Source organism: Schistocerca piceifrons, chromosome 2 (assembly GCF_021461385.2).
Source record: "Schistocerca piceifrons isolate TAMUIC-IGC-003096 chromosome 2, iqSchPice1.1, whole genome shotgun sequence".
In the NCBI taxonomy this organism is placed as follows: Eukaryota; Metazoa; Arthropoda; class Insecta; order Orthoptera; family Acrididae; genus Schistocerca; species Schistocerca piceifrons.
The window spans coordinates 679,803,908-679,816,100 of NC_060139.1; the positions used below are offsets into that span (position 1 = coordinate 679,803,908).

The window sequence follows — 12,193 nt, forward strand, 5'->3', positions numbered from 1 at the left end:
CGTGCGTCCGGTAAATGCGGCATGTCTGTCGAAAACCAATGTTGTGCAATAGCGCGCAAATGGGTGCTGCTGTTTAACAATAACGCACGTCCCCAACATCGCAAGTGTCGTAACGCAGAAATTACGTCAACTCAAGTGGCAGGCACTCGAGTACCCGCCCAGCAGACCCGATCTCTCGCAATTCGAGTATCACTCCTTCGGTCCCTTAAAAAAGGCCTTAAAAGGTCAACAGTTCCTGTCGGACGAGAATGTGCAGTTGGCAGTTACGAACCTACACGCAGCAGGACACGGTGTTTTACCAAACGGGCGCCTTCAATATGGTGCGTCGGTGAGATGATTGCCTCACTGCTCATGGCGATGTTGCCTGACTGGGGTACCTGTTCTAGACTGTAATGGCCTTCGAACGGAAAGTTTTTGGTAGCCCTTTATATTAATTAAAAATGCTACACTCACGTGCAGTTATTTCATAATTATAGTTTGTGGGTGGAAATGTCTGGAGTCTTTAGTGATATTGTTCCTCTTGCTCTAGAACTACTCTAACTTGAGACTGGTGTAGATGAATAAGCTGCTGGTAGGTGCGAAGCAGAAGACGCTGACGAATCTGCTGAGAGTGTGTATATGATGGAAGAATATGTGTTGGAAGTTAGAGTACACATGTCTCATGCAATGTGTGAGGTGGGAATGAGGGATAACAGAGGAGAAAAGTATTGTTACAGCGTCGGAGTTGTGGGCACTACTATATAGAAGGGTGATCGACTCAGGATGCCGTGCAGGACGCAGCGCGCACACTACCAGCTTCTCGGTGGACATGAAATCAGAAATTCTGCTTCAGCAATTACATTTATTTATTGAGACTCTCGTTCAGTGACTGCTGGCGGCTACTCAAGGCTTGCGTTGACGCCAAGGTCGCATGGCTACTTCAGCAAAGCACGAGGAAACGCACTCGGCTCTCAGTAAGCGAGGAAGCTCTCAGCCATGAACAGCAGCTAGAAGCTTTACTGACGACGACCCGATTTGCCAGGAACTTCGTTCAGTGTATGAGGAGCCAAAACAGATGAACACGTTTCGGTTTATCCATTTCTGAGAAACGATGGTCAGAGTTTATTGAGGTACTTTCTGTACCTTTTAGTGAAAACATGGTCCACCTGAAGCTGTGGTACAGTGAGCAGCATCGCGGCTTCTCACTTTTGTGCCCCTCGTTCGAAACCAGATGACTACATCTAGTCATGTCCGTAGAAGATTACTACATCAGTGTTTTCCAATGTATTAGTTTGGTGCATACCTTTGTAGCGTTTCCCACAACTTTAATAAACACAACATGTACGCATAACAGAGACTTTAGTAATCGATAAGATAGTTTCCTTTACTATTTACAACAGTTTGCCAACGTTGTGGCAACGTTTCAATTCTGTAGAAATTACATGCTTTTGAGGAGCAAAAATCGTCGAGCCACGTTCGAATAGCATTTTAATTCGGAAAGGAAGTTCCTTGAAGATTTTACTGTTGACAGCCGAAAACATGAAAATCTGAAGGCGCAAGATCGGGTGAACAAGGTGGGTGCGGAATGACTACCCGACCAAACACACGTACAGGGATTTATTTGAGTCCAGCAAAATGCAGGCAGGCTCTTGGACTTACAGTAGCATCACTTGACGCAGTCTTCCGGGTCTTTTTTCTGGACTGCGTCTGCAAGACGTCTCACTTTTTGACAATAAATGTCAGCAATGATGATTAAGTCTCGGGGAAGCAATCCATGGTACACAGCACCGTCGCTGTTCCGTCAGATACAAAACATTATCTGTCGTGGATGCGCACAGGTCTTTGTACGGTTAGTTGCTGCTTCCTTTGGCCTCAGTCATTCCTTTCTTTCCCTTATGTTAGCATAAAGACACCATTTATCGTCACCGGTAACGATGTAGGAAGGAAATGGTCGGTGTTGGTCGCGAACCAACTGATGACGAGTGAGCAGGGCTGCACGTATGGCCATCCGCTGGTTTTTGTGCTTTTGACTTAGAGGATTCAGTATCCATACACCTGATTTTTGAACCTTACCCATTACATGAAAATGTCGGACGATGGTGGACTGTCACGGTTCACCAAATTTACCAGTACTCGAGTACAATGACGCGAATCATTGTTCATTATTTCGCTTAAACCATTTTCATCGAACCCTGAAGGTATTCATCAATGTGGAGGGTCACTTATATCAAAACAATCGTCCTTGAAAGGAGAAAATCATTTTCCTGTCGTGCTCAGTCCCATGGCGTTACCCCATACACGGCGCCAAAGTTCGTGGCTGTCCACGCTGCTGTCGCCTCTCTATTGAACTCAAACGGGAGAATGCGTCTGATGTTCCGATTTCTCTACTTGGTGTCCACAGATCCAGTTACTATCTCCGAATGATACAATGAAAATTTGTAATCTCAAATACAAGAAGTGAACTACAAACGAAAAATCGCAAGCGATAAATAAACCGATACCAACCGGAATACCACCATGCAAAGCAAAAACGCTACGGTCTTATGAACTAACCTAATATATTGAAATAACGTTATCCTTGTTAGCCTAATAGTTGTGTGTCTAATGAACGAATTAAAAGAAATGAGTGAGAAAATTATTTGAAACTGTTCCGGTGAAATACCTGTAGTGTATATTCATTCATAATCAGCTGCAAGCGCCAATTTTCGGAGAAGTGACCTGTTATGCTAGGTTTGCCGCGGAATTACTGCCAACATGTAAAATCTCCAGCAACGTTAACGTTGCTTTCCGAAGTGAGACTCATGTGAAGAAATGTCACTGTGGCAAACCTGCCTTCCCATGATGGTCGTGGTGTTCAAGATTTCTATGTTTCCTACAGTCGTGGGTAAATAAATTGGAAAAATAAACAAATAAATGAAATAAGCAACAGCAATAATCGGATTTCGAACATAGGGCGCAAAAGTGGGAGGCGTCTTAGACTGTCGTGAGCTAAAATGCATCTACATTATTCGAAAACTTGGGCCATCGTTTTCTCAAAAACGATAGAGTGTCTATTGATTAGATGAGACACGTGCTCGCTTATTTTGACTCTTCTTCCACTGAGAAAGTTTCTGGGAAGTTGGATTACGGCTCATACCGTGTTCTCCTTGTAAGTCAAGACTGTCGTTGGCAAACCACAGGCCCGATTGTAGAACAACTTTCTGCGGTAAGCGTGTGGCATGCTGACGCGCTGGTCGCAGACCCGAGATCCCTTGGGGACGTCAGAGGACGGTTAGAGTCACCTCGGAGCCGATCCCAGCTGTATGGCGCTAGTTCAGTTTCCGGCAGCATCAGGTCAGCAGCAGCGGAGGTACTGGGTAGGTGTGAAAGGGGCTGGGTGACAAATATCGGGCCGCCGGCTGGCGCATAATATATTTCGGTGTCGGTAGAAGTTGACGACAACAATACACTACTAGATCTTGGCGGCGACTGTTTATGGTAGATTTGCTTCCCCCGACCCCTACCTCCCACATTTGTTATGACTGGGCTCCGCCCTCACCCATGATGGGACCGCGGCGGACAGAGGCTTACACCACGCAGGCTCAGAAGTATTCTGGCTCTGGCAGCAAATTTCTACAGGCAGCTATCCCGGCCAGAGGTTGTGAAGTCGGTTCCGAGAGGTCTTGGCTCATCAGTACATAACGATGCATGTCAGAGGTTCGAGAATGGCTAAATTTCGAAATTTGGGAAAAGCGGGGTATCGAAATTAACTCAGTCAAAGTGTGTTGTGAAGATAAAGGGAAGTTTGACTTTAGGAGGCTAGTTCTAAACTGAAGAAACTGCGAATAGTTGGGAACTTAAGGAGATGGGACGTGGATAAACAGAAAGACCCAGAGGTTGTAGAGATTTTCAGAAAGAGCATTAAAGAACGATGGACAAGAACAAGGAAAATAAATACAGTAGGAGAAGAATGGGTAGATTTGACAGATGAAATAGTGAAGGCAGCAGAGGATCAAGTAGGTAGAAAGACGAGGTCTAGTAAAAATCCTTCGGTAACAGTAGAGATAATGAATTTAATTGATGAAAGGAGACAATATAAAAATGCATTGATGAAGCATGCAAGAAGGAATACAAACGTCTCAAAAATGAGATCGACAGAAAGTACAAAACTGTTAAGCAGGGATGGCTAGAGGACAGATGTAAAGTTGTAGAGGCATATATCACTAGGGGTAAGATAGATACTGTCTACAGGAAAATTAAAGAGACCTTTGTAGAAAAGAGAACCAGTTGCATAAATATCAGGAGCTCAGACGGAAAACCAGTTCTAAGCAAAGAAGGGAAAGCAGAAAGATGGAAGGAGTATATAGAGGGCCTATACAAGGGTGATGTACTTGAGGGTTATAGTACGGAAATGGAAGATGACGTAGGTGAAAATGAAATGGGAGATATGATACTTCGTGAAGAATGTGACAGGGCACTGAAAGATCTAAGTCGAAACAAGTCCTTGGGAGTGGACAACCTTCCGTTAGAACTACTAATAGCCTTGGTAGAGCGAACCCCGACAAAACTCTACCATCTGGTGATCAAGATGTATGAGACAGGACAAATACCCTCAGACTTGAAGATGAATATAATAATTCCAATCGAAAGAAAGCAGATGTTAACAGGTGTGAAAACTACCGAACTATCAGTTTAATTAGTCACGGCTGCAAAGTAGTGACACGAATTCCTTACAGACGAATGGAAAAACTGGTAGAAGCCGACCTTGGGGAAGATCACTTTGGATTCCGTAGAAATGTTAGAACACATGAGGCAATACTGACCCTACGACTGCCGGCCGGTGTAGCCGTGCGGTTCTAGGCGCTTCAGTCTGGAACCGCGTGACCGCTACGGTCGCAGGCTCGAATCCCGCCTCGGGCATGGATGTGTGTGATGTCCTTAGGTTAGTTAGGTTTAAGTAGTTCTAAGTTCTAGGGGAGTGATGACCACAGATGTTAAGTCCCATAGTGCTCAGAGCCATTTGAACCATTTGACCCTACGACTTAGAAGATAGACTAAGGAAAGGCAGACCTACGTTTCTAGCATTAGTAGACATAGAGAAAGCTTTTGACAATGTTGATTGGAATACTTTATTTCAGATTCTGAAGATCGCAGGCGTGAAATACAGGGAGCGAAAGGTTATTTACAATTTGTACAGAAACCAGATGGCAGTTGTAAGAGTCGAGGGGCATGAAAGGGAAGCAGTGGTTGGGAAGGGAGAGAGAGGGTTGTAGCCCATCCCCGATGTCATTCAATCTATAAATTGAGCAAGTAGTAAAGGAAACAAAAGAAAAAAATTGGAGTAGGAATTAAAATCTACGGAGAAGGAAGAAAAAAACTTTGTGCTTTGCCGATGACGTTGTAATTCTGTTAGACACAGCGAAGGACATGGAAGAGAAGTTGAACGGAATAGACAGTGTCTTGAAAGGAGGATATAAGATGAACATCAACAAAAGCATAACGAGGGTAGTGGAACGTAGTCTAAATAAATCAGGTGCTCTGAGGAATTAGATTAGGAAATGAGACAGTTAAAGTAGTAGATGAGTTTTGCTATTTGGGCAGCAAAATAACTAATGATGGTCGAAGTAGAGAGGATATAAAATGTAGACTGGCTATGGCAAGGAAAGCGTTTCGACAAAGAGAAATTTGTTAACATCGAGTATAGATTTAAGTGTCAGGAAGCCTTTTCTCAAAGTATTTGTATGGAGTGTGGCTATGTATAGATGTGAAACGTGGACGATAAATAGTTTAGACAAGAAGAGAATAGAGTCTTTCGAAATGTGGTGCTACAGAAGAATGCTGAAGATTAGATGGATAGATAACGTAACTAATGAGGAGGTACTGAATAGAATTGGGGAGAAGAGGGATTTGTGGCACAACTTGTCTAGGAGACGGGATCGGTTAGTAGGACATGTTCTGACGCATCAAGGGATCACCAATTTAGTATTGGAGGGCAGTGTGGACAGTAAAAATCGTAGAGGGAGACCAAGAGATGAATACACCAAGCAGGATGTAGGGTGTAGTAGTTACTTGGAAATAAGAAGCTTGCACAGGATAGAGCAGCTTGGAGAGCTGCATCAACCCAGTCTCTGGACTGAAGACCGCAGCAACAACAGGCTAGTTCTGGCGAAGTACGCTCTCTTTACCTGTGCCTGCCTGCCTCCAAGTTTTGTCGATTACAACGGACAAATTACCGTTGGATTACAGTCGCCTGTTGTCGTCGTGACGTAGTGTCTCTGTGGCGGCAGGTGCGCACGAGCACGGAGCTGGGCCGGCACCTGGTGGCGACGCGCGACGTGGAGGCTGGCGCGGCGGTGCTGGGCGACGCGCCGCTGGTGGTGGGCCCGCGCGTGCACCGCGCCGCTGACGAGCCGCCGGCCTGCCTGGGCTGCCTGCTGCCGCTGCCGCCCGAGGCCGCCGCTCTCGCGCGCTGCCCGCGCTGCCTGTGGCCGCTGTGCGCGCCGTGCGCCGCCGCGGGCGCGCCCGACCACGCGGCAGAGTGCCGGCTGCTGCGGCTGTCCGCGGGTCGCGCCGGTTGGCTGCTCGCCGCCGTCACGCCGCTGCGCTGCCTGCTGCTGCAGAAGAGGCACCCGCGCCGCTGGCAGCTGCTCGCGGACATGCAAGCGCACGAGGACCAGCGCGGGCCCGGCACCAACGCCTACACGTGAGTAGCCCTCCAGGCTCAAAGCAAACGTTTCACCTCATATGCAAGCACTATCTCTAGCGGTGTGACGGAAATGATAAAAATGTTCAAATGTGTGTAAAATCTTATGGGACTTAACTGCTATGTTCATCAGTCCCTAAGCTGACACACTACTTAACCTAAATTATCCTAAGGACAAACACACACACACACACACCCATGCCCGAGAGAGGACTCGAACCTCCGCCAGGACCAGCCGCACAGTCCATGACTGCAGCGCCTTAGGCCGGGGAAATGGGAGCCACGAGTAAGCGATGGTCACACAGTGACGATCAGGCCCAGTGCCCGGATAGCATGGAAGGTGGCAAACCGAGTTAAGGGAAACGAAATGCCCTGTTTGGATTACGTAAAATTAGGTTGTGTATAAGACACCGAATGGCTATAATAAAGGACAGCTGCCAACGGATACCAGTGTGGGCTCTAATTACCGGGATGGCCGAGCGGTTCCAGGCGCTACAGTCTGGAACCACGCAACCGCTACGATCGCAATTACGAATCCTGCCTCGGTCATGGATGTGTGTGATGTCCTTAGGTTAGTTAGGTTTAACTAGTTCTAAGTTCTGGGGGACTGATCAAAGGAAAGTGGCTCTGAGCACTCTGCGACTTAACATCTGAGGTCATCAGTCCCCTAGAACTTAGAACTACTTAAACCTAACTAACCTAACGACTTCACACACACCCATGACCGAGGCAGGATTCGTACTTGCGATCGTAGCGGTTGCGTGGTTCCAGACTGAAGCACCTAGAACCGCTCGGAATCAACGGCCGGCTCCATCCTTTACACAATTTCCTCAATACAGGCATCGGAGACGTCGACGAGATGCTGCACGGCGCAGGATTTGCACCTGCTGGCCAAAATTGGAACTATTTTTTTTCCAGCGTAAATCGGTTCTGCATTAACGCGTAAGTTTCTCCGCCATACGATAATTACAGCCCCCACTGTATCTCCTCGAGTAGGTGCATTTCAGTGACTAGTTTGGCACATAAGTTCGTAGCGTTTTTGTTTTACATTTTGGTATTCCTTTTGCTGTCGATTTATTTATCGATTGTAATTTTGTACTTTTAGTTCACATTTGGTATTTCAGTTTACATATTATCATTTTGTCGTTTGGAGGTTGTGTGAGAAGCTGAGGACGTAAAAATGAGTGCCAAGTGGAAAAATCGGAACGCTTCCGACATGCTTGTTTGACTTCAGTACAGGGGTCACAGCAGTGGAGACAGCAGGAAACATTTGCGTCTTGTATGGGGATAATGTCATTGGTCAGACCGCGGCCAGGACATGGTTCTTTCGTTTTAAAGAGAATCTTTTTGATATTAGTGACTCTCCACGTTCAGGAAGACCTTCGGACTTCTATGAAGATCGTTTAAGCGAATTAATCCACCCTGATACACATCTTTGTACTCGCGAACTGGCAAATGTGATGAACTGTGATCGTTCCACCATACTGCGATATTTGCAAGCAATGTAGAGGCTTAAAATTCGCGTGTATGGTACCCCATGCTCTAAGCCAAAATCACAAAAATCAACGGGAGGTCATAGGTTCAACTCTGCTTGGTTGTCATCAACTGGGTGTGAACAGAGCCGCCCCTTGCTATCGTGTCTTTATGCTAAATTAATGAAAAGAAACGAGTGGGTCGGATTATGCAAAGCAGTAACTGCCGCATCCATAAAAGATAACGTTGTGCATGTGGTGCAACAGCGCCGATGTGTAGTACGAACAGCTTCCCCGAGCTGTAACCGTCCCTGCTGACATTTATTGTCAACAAATGAGGTGTATTGCGGACGCAATCCCAAAAACTACATCCAGAAGTGATAGTAATGCACAACAACGCCCACTTGCATTCTGCTAGACTGGCAAAAAACACTAGATAGGAGTTTAGTTGGGCAGCATTTTCTGCACCCACCTTATTTACTTTATCTTGCACCCTCAGATTTTCAGCTTTTCCTCTTTCAATTGAACAACCCTCAAGAGACTTCCTTCCCGGATGAAAATGAGATCCGAACAAGGCTCGACGAGTTCTTTGCCTCAAAACCACCTGATTTCTGCAGTTGTGGAATCGAAAAGCTACCACAGCGTTGGCACACTACTATAAATGGTGAAGGAGTATATATTATTGATGACCAAACTCTCCGTTACGAGAATATATTGTATTTAAACTTACGGGAAAACGCTGAGAACGTACGCACCAACCTAATATAACCATCTGGTAAATTATCTCGGAAACTTTGCAGTCGAAAGATTCGAAATCGAAGTGGCCGTAGATACAATCCTTGTGTACCTGCTGTAGTTACATGAATTTAGTACTATCTCTTACAAGGGAAGATACAATTTTCTCTCTGAGCTTGACTTTTTCTTCTAAATTTCTACAACCCCATAAAGGAGCAGTCACGGAGTTCGACAGCATCCACTATGGATAAAATTCATTCTACATTTCAGTCCTATTTTCCCGATAAAGTGTTAAAAACATCCTCATTCGTATTAAAAATAACGTCACGTGACGCAAAACAATGTTTGAGTATGTCGAGAAGAGATTTAGAATATGTGCCGTTTGTATTGAAAAAATAAACTTATGGACTATGGAGTCCAAAGTTGAGGTATCAAAACATGCCTACAGCATAGCTTGCACGACCAGGGCTCTCTTCAACTTCCAATTGTAATTTACCCTTGGCAGTTCTTCTGGATCGACTTGCATCCCTCTTATACATCTTCAGCTTGTTTTCTGAATTTCTCACTCTCGCTACCCAAAGTTCCCATCCCCTCAACAGTGCGACAGCTCGCGCCTGATCGTAGAGATTGCAGCGCTTCACTTGCACTAGTGTTGCGTTGACTGAAAGTAGCAGTGGCATCGTGCGGCACAAAGTGTTCAGTGTACATGCTCACAAACACATGGTTAAATGTAAATGTCGTGTGACTAGGGCGTTCGTCGGGTAGACCTTTCGCCGGCTGCAAGTCTTTGGATTTGACGCCACTTCGGCGAATTGCGCGTCGGTCGGGATGAAATGATGATTAGGACAACACAACACCCAGTCCCTGAGCGGAGAAAATCTCCGACGCAGCCGGGAATCGAACCCGGGCCAGTAGGATTGACATTCTGTCGCGCTGACCACTCAGCTACCGGGGCGGACAACACATGGATAAGCAAGCGGAAATAACATTGTTCGCAGATCCGTTTGTACACTCCTGGAAATGGAAAATAGAACACATTGACACCGGTGTGTCAGACCCACCATACTTGCTCCGGACACTGGGAGAGGGCTGTACAAGCAATGATCACACGCACGGCACAGCGGACACACCAGGAACCGCGGTGTTGGCCGTCGAATGGCGCTAGCTGCGCAGCATTTGTGCACCGCCGCCGTCAGTGTCAGCCAGTTTGCCGTGGCATACGGAGCTCCATCGCAGTCTTTAACACTGGTAGCATGCCGCGACAGCGTGGACGTGAACCGTATGTGCAGTTGACGGACTTTGAGCGAGGGCGTATAGTGGGCATGCGGGAGGCCGGGTGGACGTACCGCCGAATTGCTCAACACGTGGGGCATGAGGTCTCCACAGTACATCGATGTTGTCGCCAGTGGTCGGCGGAAGGTGCACGTGCCCGTCGACCTGGGACCGGACCGCAGCGACGCATGGATGCACGCCAAGACCGTAGGATCCTACGCAGTGCCGTAGGGGACCGCACCGCCACTTCCCAGCAAATTAGGGACACTGTTGCTCCTGGGGAATCGGCGAGGACCATTCGCAACCGTCTCCATGAAGCTGGGCTACGGTCCCGCACACCGTTAGGCCGTCTTCCGCTCACGCCCCAACATCGTGCAGCCCGCCTCCAGTGGTGTCGCGACAGGCGTGAATGGAGGGACGAATGGAGACGTGTCGTCTTCAGCGATGAGAGTCGCTTCTGCCTTGGTGCCAATGATGGTCGTATGCGTGTTTGGCGCCGTGCAGGTGAGCGCCACAATCAGGACTGCATACGACCGAGGCACACAGGGCCAACACCCGGCATCATGGTGTGGGGAGCGATCTCCTACACTGGCCGTACACCACTGGTGATCGTCGAGGGGACACTGAATAGTGCACGGTACATCCAAACCGTCATCGAACCCATCGTTCTACCATTCCTAGACCGGCAAGGGAACTTGCTGTTCCAACAGGACAATGCACGTCCGCATGTATCCCGTGCCACCCAACGTGCTCTAGAAGGTGTAAGTCAACTACCCTGGCCAGCAAGATCTCCGGATCTGTCCCCCATTGAGCATGTTTGGGACTGGATGAAGCGTCGTCTCACGCGGTCTGCACGTCCAGCACGAACGCTGGTCCAACTGAGGCGCCAGGTGGAAATGGCATGGCAAGCCGTTCCACAGGACTACATCCAGCATCTCTACGATCGTCTCCATGGGAGAATAGCAGCCTGCATTGCTGCGAAAGGTGGCTATACACTGTACTAGTGCCGACATTGTGCATGCTCTGTTGCCTGTGTCTATGTGCCTGTGGTTCTGTCAGTGTGATCATGTGATGTATCTGACCCCAGGAATGTGTCAATAAAGTTTCCCCTTCCTGGGACAATGAATTCACGGTGTTCTTATTTCAATTTCCGGGAGTGTATTTTGTGTCCTGCCTTGCAAACATTTCCGAAGTAGATCAGTGTCTGCCAGGCCTTCGAAAACCGGCTTTAGTGCTTCCACAAACGCAATAGGAAGACTGTTCCGATGAATATGTTTATCACCAGTTACTAAGTCGTTATTGTATTTCCACCATCTATCCATACCTGCCAAGCGCAGTCCATGACGCGGTTTATCATCGTTAAACAGTGTATGAAAATACACTGTCCACACAGCTTTCTTTATTGCTTCTATGTAATGAGTATTTGCTTAATTGCTAAACCATAATAATCTTAAAATGTCTCTATAGTTGGCATTGTCAGTCAGTCCTTGCCACCGATTGGTTTCCTATTACTAAGGTAAATTTTACCTAGCGGCCATTTAAGTTTTTGAAGATGGTTCCCCACTCTCTTTTGCACGTGCTTCACACACTCAAGTTTCTTTATTTATACCCTGTCCCCATTTGGGCTGGATGCCACAACTTCATTAAAGGGTTTGCAGTCTCCATCCCCTGAGTAACTGATGCACTGTACTTCATAATATAGCTGAGAGTGCTGAGAAAATTTGTTCACTCCTGCCGGTTCCCTGGGTTCATTTGTGCCACTGCAATTTCCTGTACAATTGTCTAAATGAAGCTGCTTTTGTCTTTCTGGACACTACAAAATTTGGACATAATAGCAACAGCAATCTCTTTGCCTGTGTCCACACTTGTGGCTGTGACGAAACCATTTTTTGAAGTGTGACCTCGCTTTTGTCAAGTGCCATAAAACGCTTTTGTCTCTTTCTTGGTCACAGTCCATATTTTGTAACACTCCTTCCTTTGCTGCAACTTTCGTTCATTCATTGGCAACAACTTCAGCTGCAGAACCTAATATATAGGGTGTTTGTTTTAACTT

General features: G+C 47.0%; 1 protein-coding gene across 1 annotated transcript in view; it reads left to right on the forward strand.

Annotated features, from left to right (window-relative positions):
- LOC124775746 (SET domain-containing protein SmydA-8-like) overlaps positions 1-12,193 on the forward strand; it is a 69,507-nt gene that overhangs the window by 9,152 nt on the left and 48,162 nt on the right. The window contains exon 2 of the mRNA XM_047250576.1: positions 6,205-6,661. Within this exon, the coding sequence (XP_047106532.1) occupies positions 6,205-6,661 (457 nt within the window). The remainder of the gene's footprint in view (positions 1-6,204; positions 6,662-12,193) is intronic.